The sequence below is a fragment of the Gobio gobio genome, assembly GCF_949357685.1.
Source record: "Gobio gobio genome assembly, chromosome: 10".
Taxonomy (NCBI): Eukaryota; Metazoa; Chordata; class Actinopteri; order Cypriniformes; family Gobionidae; genus Gobio; species Gobio gobio.
The window spans coordinates 31,395,934-31,419,727 of record NC_137116.1 but is presented as its reverse complement, the minus strand read 5'-3'; the positions used below and the strand labels follow the sequence as shown (position 1 = coordinate 31,419,727).

The 23,794-nt window shown below is 37.9% G+C and overlaps 1 protein-coding gene across 3 annotated transcripts in view; it reads right to left on the bottom strand.

Moving 5' to 3' along the window:
• Window positions 1–23,794, bottom strand: part of slc23a2 (solute carrier family 23 member 2) — a 56,975-nt gene that overhangs the window by 16,473 nt on the left and 16,708 nt on the right. For 2 of the 3 annotated variants that reach the window (XR_013817380.1, XM_079828034.1), the window contains exons 2-6: window positions 18,781–19,031; window positions 14,954–15,049; window positions 14,019–14,135; window positions 12,835–12,992; window positions 3,744–3,832 (exon numbers count right to left, since the gene is read on the bottom strand). Coding sequence is in view for 2 of the 3 variants with exons in the window: in XM_079828034.1 (XP_079684160.1) it covers window positions 3,744–3,832; window positions 12,835–12,992; window positions 14,019–14,135; window positions 14,954–15,049; window positions 18,781–18,885 (565 nt within the window). In the remaining variant the exon portion in view is untranslated. Of the gene's footprint in view, window positions 1–3,743; window positions 3,833–12,834; window positions 12,993–14,018; window positions 14,136–14,953; window positions 15,050–18,780; window positions 19,032–22,916; window positions 22,980–23,794 lie in introns of all 3 variants that reach the window. The other variant, XM_079828033.1, reaches the window with a different exon arrangement.

The following is a 23,794-nucleotide window of genomic DNA, read 5'->3' as shown; positions in this document are numbered from 1 at the left end:
GCTTTTAGACATTATTCTGTTTTTTGTTATAAGTCCGAAATGACAAGGAGGCAGCCTCACGCAATGCAAAGTCAATGGAGAGCGTTGGATTGTTTTCCCCCCTGGTGGGCGTGGTCTTCAGATTATGACGCGTGTCGCTCTGTCTCTATCTGAAGAGGCATTTAGATGTTTTTAATGCAGCCTAAAGGTGGCATTACTGCAGCGTTACTCAAAGTGTGGGGCGCGCCCCACTGGTGGGGAATAGAGACGCGACAGGTGGGGCGCGACAAACGGGAGGAAATGTGGTCATTTTTGAGCCCATCTTTATTACCCTTTTGAGCAGTCCCACATGTGGGATTTTTATTTCGGTGCACCTGAGATGAGATGTGCTGCGCTGGTGGAAACAACATGAGACCATGACACCGCAACTGTCAAGATGACTCGCTCAGTGTTTAGAGTGGCGCGGGGCTGGCGCTATGCAACGCATCGCCACAAATGAGTAAAGCAAGCCAACACGCAAACGGCCGCAAGTGAAACAGAAAATAGGCTACGTCTTAGATGCTCAAAAACACAATCATCTTCATTAAAACGAATGAGACTAAATGCTCTTCCCAGTGCTCAGGTCGCTCTCTCATTTTGCGGTCTTTGATCTTGAAATGAGCTGATATAATGCAGCTCATCTGTTGCTTTCGTTGACGTGAACTCCGTTAAATGTGCATCAGACCGGGAATTGAAGATCGGATTTATAATAGTTTTGTAGATAGGTGTAAGGATAGGACAAACAGCATGTGTTTTGTGTGTGTGTGTGTGTGTGTATGTTTTTTATTTTTTTCTCGATCAGCCCGTTTTGTTTGTGAGCGCCGTTGCGAGCAGCCTGCCTCAGCTTGTAAAAAAATGCCTTTTTTAGGCTAAACGTTTAAATTAACATTGTGATGCTTGAAATGTTTTATATCTATGGATTTTATTATAAGCAAGAGACAAGTCCAGTGTTGATTTGAGAGGCTAAATTAATCAAACGTGGTTAACTAACTGTCGGCTGCTGGCCGCTTGGTCGTTACTTAAAATAAAAAAAAGATTTAACAAACAAATAAATGCTTCAAACATTTTTCTAAATTAACTTAATAAAGAAACGAAACGAAATATAACTACTTTGACATTAAAAACAAAACCGAACTATTTTAATGGCTGCAACAATGTGTAGGCCTAATAGGGAGGATAAAAAATAGAAGAAAAAAAAAACACGGGCTTCAGTCGGACTCAGGCTGAAAATTTTGATAAGCTGTCGGACACGGGCCGGGCTAGGGCCTCAGTGCTTGATAATAAAAGCACTCGCTCAGTGCTTGATAATAATAATAATAAAAAAACCTACTTTAGCTTTTCTTCTAAAGCAAAATGTAGCCTATTTACGATTATCACTAAAGCTTTGAAGCAATCCGTGTTGTAAAATGCGCTAAATAAATGAAGGTGACTTAACATATCATGCATAATGTTTATTTTAGGTTTCAAACATTTAAATACACATAAGTAGGCCTACTAGTAAAACAATACATTTAGAGTTTGTAAAATAGGCCTACACACTGGTGTCACTAGACGCAGCAATAACAATCCATTCAAAAATAATTTGCCTACGTTTTATTCATATCAGATACACGTATAGGTAACTAAAAAGTTTACTATATTCTTCTCCCAGTTCACCGGTCACTTGTATTTCGGGAGAAACTGATAAATTCACGCGAATCCGACTGACAGGACTCTCTGAACTGCGATGCAAACAAACATAGGCACCCATCTCACGTTATAGATCAAAATCAAGATAATTTATGAAGGTTTTTAAATGGCAAAACACACTCACTTGCACATATTTGAGAATTCGATTATTAGATTTTATGACATGGTAAGCAAGTTTGTCAAGTTCGTCTGATATATCGGCTGATATAGATATATATATATATATATATAAACACAACGCATATAGATTTCCCTTACATTAGTTATTTGTAGTTATTCATGATCCCTCAGCCTCTCTAAAATAATGTGATAAAACAAACAAGTTTATTTTTAAACTGCATTATGGTCAAAACAGAACAGAGGAACATAAAAATATATTAAAGTTCTGATAAATAAAATGTATTAAAACTATGAAACACCAACACTCATAATGTGGTTGAGCGGTGTTTCATCCATTTTTATAATTTTGTCAAATATTAATTTATCGGCCATCATAAATACTGATACTGATAGTTTGGAAAAAATTTGTTGGGGCGATTGGGGACAGGTGGGGCTCGGAACCATTCCCTACCTCCAGAGTGGGGAATGGCAGAAAAAGTTTGAGAAACACTGCATTACTGCAATTACAATTGCATAAAATGCAATGAGAATTAATGCTTTAAATATAATATCTTGTATATAGAAATGTAAAATAAAATGTAAAAGAAAGCATACTTTACAATTACATAAATAATCTGTGGTTAGTGGTTTAAAGGGGCTATATGCGTTTTTCTGAAATTTAAACTCGCGACTGACACCTGTGGCCAAAAAATAGAACTGCTCTTATTTTCTGCTCGCTCTCGCAGCGGTGGTGACGTCACATCCGCAGACACCGCGGGAAAAACCTACCCGCCAGAAAATAGGAAAAATAGGATACAGGCTTATAGGTGCACCCACTGTGAGCGGACAAGGTGTCAGTATGCTCATCAGGAGATGTTTGAGTCATAAATGGTAAAATAAAAAAGCTATTGTTACGTTTATTTTGGGGAAAAAGTTGCATATAGTCCCTTTAAAAAAAGTATTATAAATATGAATTTTTTTTAAGCTGCAGTCCGTAACTTTTTGTGCTCTAGTGGCTAATGAGCAGAACTGCATGCGTCTTGCGGAAGAACATTGTAGCCGGAGCTACTTCTCTCTGTTTAAGTCACGCAGAGGCTGTGCTTCTCCGCAGCGCTTCCTACTAGTCTGGCCTGAAATAGTCCCAATATAAACACTTATTATAAGTGTTTAATAATGATTCAGGGTAAGACAAATACACGGTTTGGAAAAGGGATTCATGTTGTACATTCTCCTTATATAATTTTTATCAAAATCTTGAACACAAAAAAAGTTACGGACAGCAGCTTTAAAATAAAATCATACTTTAAATATGTAGCTAAAACTGCCAGTAGGTGGCGCCAAGTGCAATTATTAATGAGCAAGTTGAGTCATTGATTCATTCATTCAATAGATTCATTCAAATCCTGATTGATTCATTCCAATGCGGATTCATTCAGGACCAAAGCAAGTGACTCTTTGGGACAAGATGTCCCAATTCAAAGACTGCATCCTTCGAAGGACTCGAAGAAGGTTGGACTTAGCGTTGTTAAACCTGCTGAGGGCTGTTCTTATCGCCTAGCAACTGTGACAGCTGCCATTTATGAGTGTCAGTATTGTTTGTACTAGACTTTCGACAGTCTCAAAAACGTGGTGTTTGTACGTCACAAACTACCTTGTTACCAATCACATCAATGTGCGGGCGGGCTTTAGCATAATTATCAACTATGTGGTGAAGCAGGGGATCCTCAAGAGAAGCCAGGTTTATCCATGTATATTTTTCTGCTGATATGAAAAATCTGGTTCATTTAGCGATGTAGCGAGTTAATTGTGTATGTATATAACGATGTTATGATGAATGCCTTTCTCCACTGACATTCTTAGTTGTTCAAAGCGTTTCTAAGCATAATTCAAATTTCATACTTTTATACCTGCGGGAACATTGTGTGTGTGACAGGTACCTGTTGTGTTACATTTCCACTTATCCAGTGAAAGGATGGCTCTTGCTGGGGCAAGAAATGCAAAAGCACTAGCTTGGAACAATGGAAGCCTGGAGGCAAAACACACACACAAACACAATAAATCAATCACAAGAACAACTCATACTAATACATACACATACGTTTAAAGAAAAACAAAAAGAAAACAAAACCAGTAACACCACTCTTATACCTTGGAAAATATCTATGCGTGGCTGATGAGAAAAGACATGTACCAAGAAAAGATTGTAACCACATAAGAGGGTCCTTCCACAGAATCGGTGAGAAGCCACCAATTCCAGAAGAAATGGTTCGGTTTGTAACGCCTCAGGACTCGGTGACAATTGCTGCCGTTCCTAAACACTTCCAATATGCAATAATACCATTTACAGTTGACCGTGTAATATCTAGCAGGGATGAAATTTCACGAACTGACTTACTGCAAAGGTGGCGTTCTATCACAGTCCCATGCTTGAATTCACAGAGTTCTTCAGAATGACCCATTTTCCCCCCACAAATGTTTGTAAATGCAGACTGCATGGTTAGGTGCTCGATTTTATACACCTGTGGCAATGGGTCAGATTAAAAAACCTGAATTTAATTAAGAAGTTTGTCCCAATACTTTTGTCCATATAGTGTATACAGATCTGCTTGTGGGGACTTATATATAAATCTATTCTAGTAATATAATCTAGTCTAGTGAATAGCCAATAAAAATGCAACATGAAATGGCGTATTGATCAACTCAACATGGCGCTAAAACTACTTACCTCAAGCTCCATTTGCAAAATTTGCATGCCGAGTTGGCCTCTTTTCCCTAACCATGACCGCATTTATATTTTCCACTTTCACTTCTTTTTTTTCAACGCACAAAAACCACAATATCCAAAGTGGGATTCATCTTGCTCCAAATGTTTACCACTAGCACATGCTGTTGACGTTTTATTCTTCTATACTAACTTGCATTGTAGCCTATGATTCAATAGGTGTCTACAGTCTACATACATTTCGTACCCAAGTTTATTAGATCCATCTCGTACAGTGATTTGTAATGATCTTATAGGATAGCCGAAATCGCACAGTCTGTAGCAGGCATAAAACCAATAGAGGAATTTGTTTTTGAACTGACTGATATTCATTGTAATGCACATGAGTCAGCAGTGCTTTGCTCTAACCACTAGATGTCTCCACACACACACACACACACACACACACACACACACACACACACACACACACACACACACACACACACACACACACACACACACACACACACACACACACACACACACACACACACACACACACACACACACACACACACACACACACACACACACACACACACACACACACACACACACACACACACACACACACACACACACACACACACACACACACACACACACACACACACACACACACACACACACACACACACACACACACACACACACACACTTGTGTCGTAGAGACTGCTGATAAATAAAAACAAAAAAAGGACAAACTCTCTCATTCTTTTTTTCCTGCATCTTTACTTAAGAACACGATGCTGACTTGGAGTGTAACGTGGTGAGGTGAGAAACGTCATTATGACCCAGTCATGCCAATGAACATGGCAACATTAAAAAGCAAAAAATGCTTTACAAAAAGCAGATTTAATACAATGCAAGAACACAGATTATGTTCAAAAAAGTTTGCATTATGTATGCATGTTTTAGGTCAAAACATCAAATTTTCTAAAAAGTTGTGCATTGTTATTTTAGTATCATTAATATATTAAAATAGTTTTTTCATAATATTTTGAGTTAGATTTCATATATTTGGTTTTATACTGATTTTAGTTAAAGTTTTAATAATGTTACATTTATTATGTTTTTAAAAAATATATATCTATATAGTTATTTTATTATTAGTTCTGGTTTATTTATTTTTAGTGATTTTAGTACTTCAAGTTTTACAAAAATGAGAAATTTCAGTTTAATGTTCTTTCTTTATTTTTTATTTGAGTTAACATTTATTTTGTTTTAATTTTTTTTATAGGTTTAGTTTTAGTTAATGATAATAACCCATTGTGCATAAACAGATGCTATATGGAAATACACTAGTTCACATAGGCAGAAAATAAAGGCTGCTCACATACAGTGACTCAGCAGCACACAGGTCTGACGGCAACACTTGCCCGGTCCTTTCCACTCTTATCTTCTTCTCATTTTTCCTTTTTTTGGTCACTCGCTCAGGTTTCCCTGGAGACAGCATGTGCCACGAGCAAGTGACGTCAGAACAGAGGGATCAAATGCGCAAGAAAGACATCAGACGGCCCGCTTACACATGGGGCAAAGTGGCCACAAAAGAACATTGAGTCCAAGAAACAGAACAGGCCACGGCTAAATGCCTTTATGACATGAACTGCCTAAAGGATCAGACCTCTACAGATACTCACCCTCCCCATCCTGTTATCTATAGACTGTCTGTTGTTCCAGATTCCTTAAACCCAGTCACTGTCAATTCATTCTTCCCAATTGGAGGTTTTATGCCACATAAAACTGTATTGCGACATCAATTACATTAAAGCAATTTACAGCAGCAAAACATCAACAGTGGTAACTTATGGAGGAAATAACTGAATTGCTGTGATTGATGTTTTATATTTTGGTAAGGGCTTAAACAGAACCAAAGTCTGTAAATAAGACACTAAATCACAGCTTATTTTATAAGGGACCAGCATGTACTCGTTTGTTTTAACAATCCTCATTCAAATCAGAGGTGAGGCCACATAAGGGCATAGAGGCACTGGACATTCCAGACTGATAAATGATATGCCCAGTTTTTTTTTGCTTGCAAATTATATAAATACACAAAATAAGAAACATTATTTTGTCAGCACATTTAATTGAATCATGTCTCTTTGTAATATTTACAATACCGTTAAAACATTTGGGGTTATGGTGTTTTTGAAAGAAATATTTTATGCTCAAGGCTGCATTTATTTTAAGAGTAAAAACAGCAATATTGAGAAATATTACTGAAATATGCAATGCTATAACAAAAAAACAAAAAAACCTAATTTAATGTAAATCTGATTTTTCAGGATTATTCCAGTCTTCAGTGTCACATGATCCTTCAGAAATTATTCTAATATACTGATTTGATGCTCAAGAAATTATGTATTATTATCATTCATTTATCAACAGTTGAAAGCAGTGCAGCAAAATATATTTTTGTGGAAATACTAAAAAAACATTTTTTTAAGATTCTTTGATGACTAGAAAGTTAAACAGAACAGCCTTTATGTGAATTCATCTTTTTTGTGTGATGTGACATTATATATGTTTTTATAATTAATGCTACAACAGTTATTGGTCGATATTAGTTTAAAAAAAAAAAAATATCCATCAATATCAGGCAATATTTAGGGAAGCTTGTTTCCACCACAGAATAAAAAATTAAAAAAGGAATTTTCAGACTGAGCTTATATCGGAGTTTATATCTCCCAATTCTGACTTTTTTTTCTAAAATTGCGTTATATAAAGTCAGAATTGTGAGATATAAACTCGCAATTCTGAGGGGAAAAAGTATTTTTTCCTAAGAATTGGACTTTATATATCTCACAATTGCAAGTTTATAATCACAATTCTAAGAAAGGAAGTCAGAATTATGAGATATAAACTCACAATTGTGAGATAAAAAAATAAAATCACAATTATCTTTTAAAATGTTTTATTCTGTAGCAGAAACAAGCTTTCATAGATATTGGATATGACTGAATTTTAAACTAAAATGACTTAGTTTAAGAAATGTTGGGCTTGTATTTGCATGTATAATGTTAATAATTATTTAATAATAATAACATTTCACAATATCGTTGTTTTTACTGCAATGAAATAAATGCACAGCCTTGGTGAGTACAAGTCATTTATTTCAAAAAACATCAAACAACCCCCAACATTTTAATGGTATTGCACATATTAAACAGAAACATGGAAGAAACATTTCTTATTTTGTATATTCATATAATTTGCAAACCTTTAGACACTGGATGGATCAAAGCTCAATCTGGAATGTATTTTGGGTATGTATTTTGGGTATGTATTGGCCATAGCACGAAAATAATACACCCAATTTCAGCCGATTTAAATCTCTCAAATCACCAATTTAAATCTCTCAAAGTGTGTCCCTTCCTCGTGCACAAGCCACACTAAACAGCACCAGTTTGAATTGTAGCGCAATAAAGAGCTGAAGGCCTTCATTACTGAGTGATTAAAGACCCTGGAACCAAAAACATAAAAGATCCACAGATGACCACAGCTAAAATTGAATTGACCCATTTTCTCCAGACCTCCTGGTCGCGACTGAGAGTTAGATTTTGTTCCAACAAAAGCATCACTTCAAAAAAAAAATGTAACCGGCCTTGAAAAAAACAAGGGGAGGAGAGAATGCTTTTAAACACACCTTATAAAAGCTTGTGTCTTAGGCTGGATTTCAAAGCCAGTGGGGAAAGGAAAAAAAAACAATGCAACTGGAACGCCCTTCCTCTTCACAGAACTGAGAGAAATATTTCCAATCGACACAATCTAGGTTACTGGGTCACTTCACTTTCAGCAAGAAGTTGGAAAATGCCAGGGAAAAGGAGAGAAATAAACACAGAGAGAGCAAAATAACACAATGTAAGGTGGAGGAAGAGCAGAAAAAAAGACAAAAGTACACAGCATTTAACGAAACAACGTGTTAAAAAGAGGAAGAAAGAGACACTACTGTTTTTTTTTAGCTATTTCTTTGCAAATACATAAATTATGTGAATGTATATTGAACATTGTCATAAGACTGAAAAATATCTAGATAGTTCTAGCCACATCACCCAGCCCTACTGTATTTAAGAGTTGGATTCTATCATGAGATGACATGTCATGATACATGCCCAGACATACACAGGGGGAAAAAAAAAACTTCTGCCCGCCCTTATTTCTCCCACCTTCCACTTTACATTGTAAACACGACATTGCAATTACAATGCAAACTCCAAGTTCACCTTTGTGAGGTCATGACGTTTGTGCAATTGTTCTGACTTGACTTGCCTACCCAACCCAAGAACAAGATGTACTATACAATCGCAATGTGCTTATAATGTTACATTGGAAAAAGGCAGTTTTTCTGGAAGCAAACAAAAAAAAATCCAGTGGGAAAGCTGAGATTCTCCACTGATGTCTTCACTGTGGTCAGAATGTTCTACAGTAGGGATCAAACTGGTGAATAATTTGCACTGGCTTTCTGTCAAATTTAGAATTGATTTGAAAAATATACTATATGTTTATAAAGCTCTCAACAATTTGGCCACTCAGTACCCGACTAATCTGCTCTGTCCGTACACTCCTTCTAGAACTCTGAAATCCAGTGATCACGGTCTACTCATCGTGTCTAGATCTAGAATTTAAAAAAAAAAAATTTTTGCGATTGCAGGTCCAAAACTTTGGAACGGTCTACCCCTTTATATCAGATTAGCTCCCTCTATATCCACCTTCAAATCTGCTCTAAAGACTTATTTATTCTCTTTGGCTTACAATACTCCTTGATCATGGGTTCATTTATTGTTTTACTATTGTTGTGTGCTCCTTAATTTTGGTAGTTTTATTTTTCTATTTCTTATTCTTTTCTGTACAGCACTTTGGTCAGCCTTGGTTGTTTTTAAATGTGCTTTATAAATACATATTGTATTGTATTGTAAATAAACTTGTGACAACACCGGTATTGTTGGCAATAGCGAGCAGGCAATAGGTATTGAAATCACAATCAGGAGGCATATTACAGAAACTTTCTGTAGTTAAGTTAAGACCTGACAAGTTCATTTAGAATTTTTCCCGAATTCGTATTACAGAAGCAAAGCCTATCACTAGATTTAGTTTTGTCCTCATGGTGCGGCACTTGGGTGTTCAAAAAGTCTTTCCACCATCAAACATCGCTGATCTTCATCTGGTATCATTAATAAATGTGAATCCATTCTCAGACACGGCTATTGTTATGTATTTTTTACAGTTAAAATAAGGATACTTCTGTAAAACCCTTTTCCTATCCGTAGTGAAGATAATGCACTTAAGAAATGTCATTCTTTATGTCCTAAATGAGGTTCTAACTGAAATTGCCATGGTTACCAAGCAGCTAAGATAGGATTCTAAAGTTAGACTCTTTCTGTAATACGCCCCCAGGGTTACTATGGTTGGTTGCACCAATAAGCATTAAATTAAGCACAGTTTAAAGCTAATCTAGGATTTGTTAATCCAGGTTTCATTTTAAATCGAGCTGTGTTGCACCAGTTAATTTTCAACAGATTAACAAAATCGGGGGTTAGAATTTAACGATTTACGATTAATTTTCCCCGCCATGATGGATACGCCACTGTAATTAAACAGCAACATTCAATTTCCTTCTTTATTGACCACCAGAAACTCTCTCTGACATAAGCAGCTCTTACCGATAAAGGAAATGTGTTTATAAAATGTCAGCCGTCTTTATAAACTACGTAGAGAGACCGTTACTGATCAAGCAGGCAATAAACATGGCGGCAGCGCGTGCAGATTTCATAAGCCTGGATATATATTTATACTATCAATTGATAGAGTAATATGGCAGCATAACATATGACAAAAAAAAAAACGAGATAAGAAAAAACAACTGGCATGATTCGCGGAGTGACTTTCTCCACTCTTGCCCAGCAGTCACGCGTGGAGCGGGCATGAGAAACGCGAGGCTTGCCTCTTCTTTTCTTTGTCCGACACCGAGATGAGTGACGGATCTGCATCTCAATAGCAGGTGTAATCTTACGGGCCGCCACGACTCCCTCAATTCGCTTTATTTTTTATTTTTAGTGGTAATAAACACCTATCTGAAACCTGACAATACCCCCACTGTTTCTGTCTTTGTTCAATCAGCAAAATATTTTAATTGTAGGTGCACTTTTATTTTATTTAATCCTCCATGTTAGAGTCCTGCACGGGTGACCAGCGAATATTGCTGAAACGGGTGAAAAACATCCTAACTGTGTCGGATACCGGTGCGGGTCGGGTCGGACAAGGGAGAAACACGAGTCTAAACACGTGCAAACTAATATATATAAAAAATATATGCATGTATATTGTAGATGTGTTCCTAAAAAATATATGCATATTTTTAGGAACACATCTACAAAAACATGCCTTGCCTGTATTTGAAGTTGATAAAATAATTTCAAATCCATATCAGTTTATTTGTGCGCGCGATCTGCCTGCATTGCAGTCGTCGAGATGGATCCTGAGGAGTTGAAGAAAAAAGATAGCCACAAATGTGGAACTTCAGCGCTGAGGAAGCACGCAGATGACTGTGGTAACAAACCAAGCACAAGCAGTTCTATCGAACAGTATTTTTCAAAAGGGGACAGAACTGAATGTGCCTCGTAGAGATGATAAGGACACATAAGCATGTTTGACAGCTTCGGCTGAAGTTGTCCTTGTGTTAATGGTCGTGTAATAACTTCTGTATGCTGGCAATAATCATTTTTGTAAATATGTCTATAATGTGATGCTAAACTGATTTTATTGCGGGTGCGGGTCAGGTGTCGGTTCTATTTTAAGCGGGTTGGGTGCGGATTTTAATTAGTGCTTTTGTCGGAAAATGGGTTGGATGCGGTTTTAAGCACTGCGGGTACGGGCGGGTTCGGATTTACAAAATCGGACCAGTGCAGGACTCTGCACCAGTTTTAAATTATGGAGCAACAGGACAAGGTTTAAAGTTTGGTGCAACAGATTTATCAGATAAACCTTGATTTAATCTAGATTTAAGATTAATCCTTATTGGGGCAACCCACCCTTAGTATACAAGGAGCGGCGAGACTGACACATTTTTCCAAGATATTTGTCAATGACTCTCAGGATCTGTTGCGCACCAAATCATCTTTCCATACTCTTGTCATGTGATGAGTAAAATCTGACACCAGCTGCACTGTGCTACGACTCTGATACCCCTTTTCCACCAAGGCAGTGCTGGTGCTAGTTCGGAGCCAGAGCCTAGTTTCAAATCGGTTCTTTGTCTTTCCACACCCAAAAGCACCAGCTCCATTTTTGAAATAGCAGCTAATGGAGCTAATAGCTGCTGCTTGTTTGTAATCTCCGTCTATACAAATTACGGCGAGCTGCACGAATGGGTTGGATTCGCTGTGTTTTGATGCCGATGTAGGATCGTAAAGCCATGTGCATCAATAGTTACGCCACGTTCGCCATTGTTGATGGAAGGCTTGTTTGAGAACATCAGTACTGTGCAGACCGATCGCCGTATGACAACGAGTACAACGAGAGCAGACGACTCCTTATGCTTTTGAATCGCTCATGCGTTTTTTTGATATCATACGCTGATCGTCTGCGCAGCGCCGATGCATCTCGAACAAGCCTGGTGTGTTTGTGTTTCCCGCTGCCTCGCTAGCGTTGCTGAGAAAGATGAGACCTATACAGTGACGTAAGACCTGGCTCTGTGGTGGCTCTCTAGCCCGTGGAAAGGCAAACCGTTCTTAGAAGGCTCGTCAGTCGAACCAACTCTGAACTGGCACTAGCACTAGCTATGAACTAGCACCGGGTTCATTCTGGTTGAAAAGGGGTAAGAGAGCAGAGCATTCGCAATTAGACATCATCATCTTCTCTACCGTATTTTCTGAGAGTGAACAAAAAGAAAGCGAAGTAGATGCAGTTCTTGCTGAACTAAAGTGGTGCTTGTAAACTAAGCCTGAATCTGACATCCTGAAAATAATCAATAAAACCAACCACCCACACACAACACAAAACACTGTTTGTGCTACAAACAAACACAACAGATGGGTTTCTGCCATTTACTGAAAACGTTCATGTTTTAATCTATATACAAGTAAAAGTTACATGTTATTTGTTATGCTTACTTGTTAGATGAGTAAACTCAACTGACAGTGGCGCAGTGAATGGGATTCACCACGCAGACCAGATTCGAACCTTAATTCCCCATTGTAACCCCATTGTTCAACGTGTCTGGAACATGTTCTAACCGCTAAACATCGCTTTAACAAACTCACACTTACCGGCAGCCAAGGGTAGTCTGCAGCAGGGTGGTGATGCCCACGCAAAAGAAAATGGTGCCGATCAGCTGACTGGTTGCCCATTGGTCAAAACCTACACACATGGCATCAGCCAGCAGGAAGGGCACAGCGATAGTTCCACTGAAGCAGGTAAGGTAGTGCTGAGGAGAAATTGTGTGGAAAGAAAAAAAATATCTAGCTCTTAATCTCTGTGATGGAGAACATCACATCTTACAACAAGTCTACGTTAACTGCAGTAAATGTAGGGTCACTGCTGTAAAGTCAAGGGTCACTTCTTCAATGTTGCATGTCACTGCTGTAAAGTCTAGGTTTAACTGCTGAATGTCGAGAGTCACTGCTGTGAAGTCGAGGGTCACTGCTGTAAAAACGTGGGTCATTGTTTGAAGTTGTGGGTCACAGCTAAAAGTCTAGGGTCACCGTTTCAAAGTCTAGTTTCGCTGCTGTAAATTCTAGGGTCAGCGCTGTAATGTTGCATGTCACTGCTGTAAAGTCAAGGGTCAGCACTGTAATGTTGCATGTCACTGCTGTAAAGTCAAGGGTCAGCACTGTAATGTTGCATGTCACTGCTGTAAAGTCAAGGGTCAGCACTGTAATGTTGCATGTCACTGCTGTAAAGTCAAGGGTCAGCACTGTAATGTTGCATGTCACTGCTGTAAAGTCGTGCGTCACTGCTATGAAGTCGTGGGTCACTGCTGTGAAGTCGAGGGTCATTGTTTAAAGTTGTGGGTCACTGCTGTGAAGTTGTGGGTCACTGCTAAAAGTCTAGGGTCCCTGTTTCAATTGAGGTATTGTCTCAATCCATATAGTTTCTAAAAAATACATTGATATATCATACAAACTCAATATACCGCCCAGTCCTAGTCTAGTGTCACTGCTGTGAAGTCAAGGGTCACTGCTGCTAAGTTGTGGGTCACTGCTGTAAAGTTTATGGTCACTGCTGTGAAGTCATGGATCACTGCTGTAAAGTCAAGGGTCACTGCTTCAAAGTTGCGTGTCTCTACTGTAAAGTCTTGTTTCACTGGTGTAAATTGGAGTGCCACTTCTTTAAAGTCTAAATCTACAGTCACTACTATCCTTGGCTCATAGCTGGTAAATGAACATCTTAAATGTCTGGGGCTCATCACTAAGATGAGTAGGTCCACATGTGGCTGTGTATGTGTTTGTACCTGTAAACCCAAGAACACACACAGGTACCAGGGTGGTGTGTCCTCTATGGTGTATATCATGTCCATTCTCCTGTCATCTATGCTGTCTGCACTGTCCACAGTGTCTGACATGGAGCACTGAAGAGGAGAGAAAACACAAGACACATGGGAGTTGGGGCATTGTCACTCTGGGACATCCCTATAGTAACCCATCTCTATTACGGAGAAGCTGAGTGAAAGCTGTACACTATAAACAGCATAAGGGTACACACAAACACACACAGCAATTTAAATGGCATTAGAGGGAGATCAGTGACCCTATTTGAAATTATCCTGAAATGAACTGAAACTGCTTAATAAACTCAGTTCGAATCATTCAAATAGAAAGATTACATTACTATGAGTTACATTCCTAAGAGTTATTCTGTTAAAATATGTTGAAATGGAAAAAAAAAAATTACGTTATTGAAAACTTATTGTAACAATTTAACTAATTAAACCACAAGACAAAGACACAGTACAGCCATAAAATTGTTGCCTGCCTTTGAATTATTTTTTTCCTGAGATGCAGTAAGATTAGCCTTCAGCTGTCCCTTGCAACAGTTATCTTTGTTTTAGAGAGAATATCTGAGGTTTTCATTGTTTTGAGACAATGACAATCTGGATTACCAGTCAAATAATTCTAATTTCTGATTTTTCCTTTCCATTACTGGCAACACAGAATCAGAGAAAGAGACTGCACTGAAGGCAAACACTGAGGAAATTCCACTGCAATGCTGTGACCTCCCAAATCCCTGATCCCTCGGCAGGGTAAAAGTGCCGAGTCATAATGACTGAGCTATTACAGAACAGGGCTTAATACAGAGTGGATAAGCGCCACTAGAATGAGCAGCCCCTTGATTTAAAGGTGAAGTGTGTAATTTCTACACCAATAGCGCCACAAAAAAAAAACTCACCTTGTCCTCATTCTGGCTGTCTTTCGTGTAAATGGCCATGAGCTTTGTGTCCTCTGCGTCTTGATCTCCAGGGGTTTGCACGACACCGTTAACCACCTGTCAAATGCAGAGAAATTTGAAGAGATCACATATTTACTAAGTAACATAACAAGGAAAACAGATGACACTACTTGCAAACTTTTCTAAAATAAAACAAAAAAGACAAAACTGGATGTGGAGAGCTCTGTAAGAAATCAAATAATATGTAGTTTAGCTTGGCACACAAAGAGTTACGATTCCAGAAGCTTTGCTTTGGCCAAATTCAAATACCAGGGTTTCAGTGTCAAGCATATTAGTTTTACCTCACGTCCTCATGACATGACATTACACCACGACCCTGGCGAGACTTATCAGCCCACCAGGGCAATTTCACACACACTTCAGAGAAAGGGTTATGCAGATAAGTGACCACACTCATGTAAGGAAGAGTTCACCAAAACAATGATTTCTGTGGTCTAGCTGTACAAGGTTTTTGGGTGTTTTCTAAATTACATCATACTGGACAGAAGATTCATATGACTGCACAAACAACCTTTTGTCTTTCAAACAATAATTACATATAGAAATATCTTATCAAAAAGACTAGAGTAATAGTCTCTTACAACTAATCAACCATTTAAGAGAATGATATAATCCACATGAATATTGCTAGGAATTTATTTTACAGTCCTGGGGGTGAATTACAGAAACATCTTAACTTTAGAATCTTATCTGTTTGGTAACCATGGCAATTTCAGTTAGGACCGCATTTAGGACAAAAGCTATTACAGAAGGACATTTCTTGAAAACATAATCTTATCTTAACTATGGATAAGAAACGGGTATTACAGAAGCATCCTAACTCGACAAAAAAATCCTAAAAGCTGCCTTAACTTTAGGACAACCCCACTGGTGTCCTAACTTCAAACCTTTTTGAAATCCAACGGGAAAAATCACAGTACAAAAGCCTTTTTCTAGAGAGGGCTACATTTATTAATTATATAAGATGAAGAGCAACGACATTTTAATGGTGGAGATACTTTTGGAAGACCCAGAGGATGTGCTGTGCTTTGTAAAAAAATGCTGGTAAACAATTACAGACTCCCACGACACATGATTTTGCAGTTAGTTGACGAATTGCGACCAACATTACAGAGGCCAACGAGCCGTCACGGAGCGTTACCGGTCGTTCTTCACTGGCATAAAGTTGGTTTGAAGCTGGACGTTCGATATTCGCAAATTTAAAGACCGTCTCTAAAGTTACATACGACATTGATACCTACACATTTCTAACTTCAATAGCATTTGAACGGAATATGTAAAATCTGTGCATCATAACTGACACCTAGATGAACACTTAACAGTTGGTTTTGATACTGTAAGTCATTCCGTTCAAATGCTATTGAAGTTAGAAATGTGTAAACCAATGTCGTATGTAACTTTAGAGACTGTCCCTAAATTTGCGCGTATCGAACGTCTAATAACGTCAAACCAACTTTATGCCAGTTCATTCTTCAAGTGACTAATGCCTTATCCTTTTCATTTTCATTTCATTTTCTGCCGCACTGGAATTAAAAGCTCGTTGTTTCTCCATTTTGATTTTAGGTTTACCTCAGAAGCAGTTTGCGCTTTGTTGGTTGCTTGGTAACAGACCTGACAGTTGATTACCGAACTCTATGGAGCGGGTTAAGATTTCCTAACTACAGATAAGATGAGAGTTTGTAAGATAGGATAAGAATCCTAAATCAAGTTAAGATTTGCTTCTGTAATACGCAATTGTGAAAAATCCTAAGTTTCTGTAATACGTCCCCTGTTCCATATACTATGTGATTATTATAGGAATTACAATAACTAGGTACTAACCATGAACCCCCCCTAAACTTAACCTAAACCGGTGTAGTTACCTTATTGCACTTTTCCACTGCATGGTAATGCTTGGTACGGCTCGGTACAGCACGGCTCGGCTTGGCTCGCTTGGCTTTTCCACTGCGTGGTACGACTCGGTTCGGCACGGCACAGCTCTCTTTGGTTTTCACTGCAGTTAGCACCGCTTTAAAGTGGGTGGGATTAAAGAATGATCGCTGTAATTGTGCCGCCTCTACTTCTCGGCATGTGGATGTTTTTAACTAGAAGACGAATACGTTTGTTTCAAAAGGAGGCTGATAGCAGCAAAACAAAATACAGCTAAAAACAAGAGAGTAGGCACTCGTGCAACAAAGCGCAGATGACGACATCACTTGATTTGCTCAACGGCGCACAAGGGTAAACTAATCTTGAATTTAGCAATGCGTTTAGGGTCTCAACCACTATATCACTGTCACAAAAGCATATAATGGTAGTGACGATTCTCTCGAAACAATCAGTGATCTGCAGTGTTTACACGTCACTTTTTATTATCGAGGTGGTTCTATTTAAGCGAACTGTACCGAGCCATACGGAAACGCACCCTGCAGTGGAAAAGCACCAAAAAGTGAGCCGTACCGAACTGTACCATGCAGTGGAAATGCGCCATTATATTACCTAGCACTTTTTAAGGCAAGTACACGTAAGAACACGCATTGTGAAATAAATTGCAATAAAAGTGTGTTATAAGAGAGTGTTTGCTAGGTAATTGTCTTTAAGGGCGTGTTGGGCATGACTAAGGGAAACTTGACATGAGTGAACAGATAAAGTTACAGAGCACAGACCATAGTGGACCGACTGATAAAGGGACACTTCTGTGGAAGGAGATGAGAAAAGACAACACTCAAAAGATAACCTCTTACATGCATGTTTAGCAACAAAAACACTATCAAGAAGCAGCAGTTGGTTACTTCAAGTTGTTCGGTTTGTTTTGCTTGTTAATGAAACTTCCCTGCAGTGATGAGATAACAAAAACTGTGTTTAGACCCACATGTTGAGGGTACAACATGTTACAAAATATTTTACAATACGGATGTGTTACAATACCTACATTAGGTATTAAACAAAAAATTTTTTTTTTTAATAATTTAATTAATCTTGGTTAATGTTAATTAACAGATTATTCTTCACTGTTAATTCATGCATGTTCTTAGTGCATTAACTAATGTTACGTTATGGAACAACTTGAAATGTATTACACTATCGTTCAAAAAGTTGCTAAGATTTGTATTTTTAGAAGAACTCTTATACTCACTAAGGGTGCATTTATTTGATAAGAAAACAGTAAAAACTGTGAAATATTACAATTTTAAATAACTTTTTATTTTAATATTTAAAAAAAAAAGTAATTTATTCCTATGATGTCAAAGCTGAATTTTCAGCATCATTAATCAGGTCTTCAGTGTCACATGATCCTTCAGAAATCATTCTAATATGCTGATTTGGTGCTCAAGAAACATTTCTTATTATTGTTAATGTTAAAAACTTTTTTCTCCAGGATTCTTTGATGAATAGATTGTTCAAAAGAGCATTTAATTGAAACAAATTTGTTACTAATTGTCAACAAAATTCATTTCAATGGTTAGTGTATTTACAACCCTTCTGTTGTCAAGTAACTTGCGTGTGCATCCTCAAAAGAAATGTTATGTTACCATGATGGTAAATCTGTTGTTTGTCATTACTGGTAGTTTATTGACACTTGACATAGAAAAAAAGCCAGATTTTAAATGGCACTCCCTTAAAGTAGCAATTTGCATACCACACGGACCTGCTTAAAAAGTACACATGACCATGCACGCAAGCTGTTGACACACACACACTGTCCAGTAGAGTCACTGTAATGACAGACTTGAAGCCATTGTTTTTGGCCCTATGATCAGCACACACACACACACACACACACTCACAGGGATGGGATAAAAGTGTGCACTGTGTTTGTTCTCCTCTTCATATTTGCCAGGCTCTGCGGTGGACTCCATGGATTTGGAGGTAGTGTTTTTACCAACACCCATTCCTCCCCTTTCCTCCTCTGCTTTGTCCTCCTCCTCTTCCTCTGGCTCTGTTCCTCTCCTCCGCTCACTCTCACGCTCGGGTAGAAACACTGTTGCTCTGCCCGTCAGCACACACTCATGCTCCACTGACTGGCCAGCCAGATCATCTGAGGTGAAACAACAGAGCAATGTTATTCATGAAAGAATAATGAAATTGAAGCATTCATCTGATGACTTCCTGCAATCATTCAACAATATAAAACAATCAAAATAGAGTCAAAGGCAGAATGAACTGACAAATATCTTAAGCAATGAAATCTGAGAACATGTATCAAATGAATGAATGGTTTATATACACTCAAATTCACAGAATCACATATTCACACTTACTGTGGTTTTGGACTCAAACAACCATTTGTTCAAGAATAATGTGATCAAACCTCTAAAAAAGAGAAGTAGAAAATGCTATGCAAATGAAAAAAAGACTTTGGAGGACAGAGGAAGGATGGGGAAAGTAGGACGGGTGTGATGGAAAATGGAAGCGAATGAAAGAAAGCAAGTGACTGGAGAAGGTCAGAACGCTTTATCAGCGGATGTTGTTGATTTTGGTAACAGTCAAGTTCTGTTTACTTTACTTGTGGCCTTGGGCCAGCACACTTCCCTATTAATGACAGTGATTAGACATGTCAGCTCATCCCTCCCCCTACAGCCCATGATCCCTCAGCAGCCTTGAACTCCAGGACAATCACATCTGCTCGGTATCTAGAAGCCATCTGGGTCCACAAACCCCCCTCAGCAGTACACATGCAAGTACCAGACTCTTACACGTATCCAAACTAGGAATGGTCTTGACAAACGACAAGATATTTTGTCAACCGCTTGGTTTCCATTTCTTGCTGTGTGGCCACAGCCACTGTGACATCTCACTGATCGAAAATCCAGCTTCGCATAACGGAACAATAAACATGAAATATTAAAATAAGTTCATAATTTATTGAATTATGTTATGTAGTTTATATATGTTATAATGAATATATATTAGAAATATGTATTAGATATTTACATTAAATTTAATAGATATTATTATTAATAATAATAGATATTTTGTCAAATCGCTTGGTTTCCATTTCTTGTTGGGTGGTCAAGCTCAAATCTCATTGGTCTAAAATCCAGCTCCTCTTAACTGTATCCTAAACATGAAATATATAAACAACATAAAATATTATATTATATACTCCAATCAGGTATAACATTATGGGCTAATATTGTGTTGTCCCCCTTTTGCTGCCAAAACAGCCCTGACCCGTCGAGGCATGGACTCCACTAGACCCCTGAAGGTGTGCTGTGATATTTGGCACCAAGATGTTAGCAGCAGATCCTTTATGTCCTGTAAGTTGTGAGATGGGGCGTCCATGGATCGGACATGTTTGTTCAGCACATCCCACAAATGCTCGATTGAATTGAGATCTGGGGAATTTGAAGTCAACACCTCAAACTCGTTGCTTGCTCCTCAAACCATTCCTGAACCATTTTTGCTTTTTGGCAGGGTGCATTATATATTGCTGAGAGGCCACAGCCTCCAGGGAATACAGTTTCCATGAAAGGGTGTACATGGTCAGCAACAATGCTTAGGTAGGTGGTACGTGTCAAAGTAACATCCACATGGATGGCAGGACCCAAGGTTTCCCAGCAGAACATTGCCCAAAGCATCACACTGCCTTTGCCGGCTTGCTTTCTTCCCAAAGTGCATCCTGGTGCCATGTGTTCCCCAGGTAAGCGACGCACATGCACCCGGCCATCCACGACACGTGATGTAAAAGAAAATGTTATTCATCAGACCAGGCCACCTTCTTCCATTGCTCCGTGGTCCAGTTCTGATGCCCACGTGCCCCATGCGGTGGACGGGTCAGCATGGGATCACCATGCGCAACAAACTGCGATGCACAGTATATTCTGCCCTATCATTGGTGTCTCTCTTCCCAGAGTTAGACAGATAGATAAAGTCCTTCCAACATGTAGGCTTGTGGGAGAATGCTGCTTTATTCTACGTTACACCACAATGAATATGTTGAAACAGAGTGAAACTACAGAAAGGAAATGTAAATAACGGAGCTGCTTAGTTATCAACATAACACTAATATAAATTAATTGTATATCGTTCTTAAATGTCAAAAATTTTGCCCTACACAGCTTTATAAATAGTAAATTTAATAAATTGAATACAAATTAATCATAAACTAAAAGACAATGCTTTCTACAGAGGATCATAAGATGAATGGCTGCTTCAAGTTTCTTCTGTGTTGAACTAACTTAAAATGATGCAATTAACTGAATTTAACCGTCTTGCAATGTTACTATGGCAACCATCTTTTAAAGAAAGCTTCATGACTAGGAATAAATAGCAAACACTAAATAGATGATCCAGAACATTGTGTATTCTGGCACCTTTCTATCAGAACCAGCATTAACTTCTTGAGCAATTTGAGCTAGAGTAGCTAGTCTGTTTGATCGGACCACACGGGCCAGCCTTCTCTCCCCACGTGCATCAATGAGCCTTAGCCGCCCATGACCCTGTCACAGGTTCACACCTGTTCCTTCCTTGGACCACTTTTGATAGATACTGACCACTGCAGACCGGGAACACCCCGCAAGAGCTGCAGTTTTGGAGATGCTCTGACCCAGTCCTCTAGCCATCACAATTTGACCCTTGTCAAACTTTCTCAAATCCTTACGCTTGCCCATTTTTCCTGCTTCGAACACATCAACTTTGAGGACAAAATGTTCACTTGCTGCATAATATATCCCACCCACTAACAGGTGCCGTGATGAAGAGATAATGTCATAATGTTATGCTTGATCTGTGCCTGTATTTAATATATCATTATGATTATTAAATATTTACTATATTTTATTATACTATATATTTACTATATCAGCTATTATGCATATAGTTTTGGTTAGGACAAAGTGTTATATTCCTAAATATATTAGAGCTGCACGATTCTGGAAAAATTGAGAACAAACATATCACGATTCTCCCACAATTCTGAATAAACAACTGAACAAAATAACATGTAATTTACTTGAGGTTTTGACAAAATGTTAACTGCAGCCATCTATTTTAAAACATTTAATTAATTTGAATGAGAAAAAAAAAAATGAATTAATTAATGATTCAATGACTCACTCATAAATACTTCTTTTTCCATTACTGGATGAATCAGCGTTTTTGAGTGAATCTCGTGAATGAATGATTCAATGACAAATACTTAATTTATCAGTCACTTATCGCCACCTACTGGTGTAATGATGTAATTGATGCAATCTTTATTTGATGCGTCGTTACTTTCAAATGGTGATTTACTCTATTTTGACATTAGTATTTCTACATTACTATAGACATCAGTGTTTATATACAAACTACTTTTATCCTGTGATAATCTGAATGATTCTTACACAGAAATAACGATACTGTGTGATTGAAGAGACTTATTGTGAAGTCGCTCTGCTCTCTGGGTCAGTGGCAGCGAGAACGCAGATTTGAATGTTCGCAGTGATCAAAGGTTTAAAAGACATAATTAATCATTGTCATTTAGAAATAAGATCGCATGGGTGTTTGAATCAGATATAGGCTACATTTTTTGTGGATAATTTCCTCATTCATTTGACCAACCAGTCAGACATGTTTTAAATGCTTGGCAAAATTAACACTTGGTTGTCAGGTTGCTTTCATTAAAAACAAAATTACACTAAATGTAATTCTCGCAATATAAAATCAAAACAATGACATGGATTATGTCCAATATATGAAAAAAATATATACCCTCAGAAAAGTCTTTCATTTATAATAATAAATCTTACATGTGCTAACATTTTAGGTATTGCATTAAAGAGTTGCTGTCTTAAAACCAAATCTGATTTACAGTTTACTAAGCAAAATGATACTGAGAATGTTGATACTAGATATCTGTGAAAGTCTATTGATTTTATTTGGAAAGCAGGCGTCCGAATGCAAATCCAAGTGCAGCTGGGGACAGTAAAGAAATGAGTACCTAGTTCACACATCACTCCCACCAATCAGGTCGGCCGGAAGCATCTGTGTGGGAGGGGTTAAACTGGGAGAAGAGAAGGATAGAGGAAAGACGGAAAAGAGGAAGGTGGAAGAAAAGAGGTAAGGTCATGGAAAAGGAATGAAGGTTGACAAAAAGAAAGATAGAGGAGACAGGCGTTAATCAGCAGCCAAAATGCAAATCACAAGCCATTTTTATATAATTCCATTTGAAAGCATCATTCAATTGAAGCCGTTTAATAAACATATTGATATTCTGAACATGCTAATATATAAGCAAATCTGTGCCTAATACTTCACAAAGCTTAAACAAATGAGTTAAACTCTGCCAGCGTCAACAATATCTTTGGAATGCAGTTGATTGCCACAGACAAAAATTTGGACTCTTCCCTTAGTTTGTACAAACAAACAAACACAGCTTTCAGTATTTTTTGCCGTCACCAACGTGATCCCATTGCTAAATCTAAATGGGATCTTTGCTGAATATTGGTCGCGCCAAATTATATGGCAGACAAAAGTTTTTGACAGGTTAATTTTATTAAATTAATAGATCTGGAGAAAAAAAGAACGTCTAGGCATGTGACCGTAAAACATTTTCATGTTGCGATTAATTGCTGAAGCTTTTATCACGGTATACAGTATTATCACGATATTGAAATAAGTTGCAAAAAAAGGGTTGTCATACTATAACCGTTTTAATAACTTTCTTAAAACAAAAAGAACCAAACATTTAAACACAATGAAAGCAATACACAAAAATGTATAAAGTGAACAAATATTTAAAACAGATTAAAGTGCAAAAGAATTATAAAGAACAATAGGTAACACTTTACAATAAGGACTCACTAGTTAATGCATCAA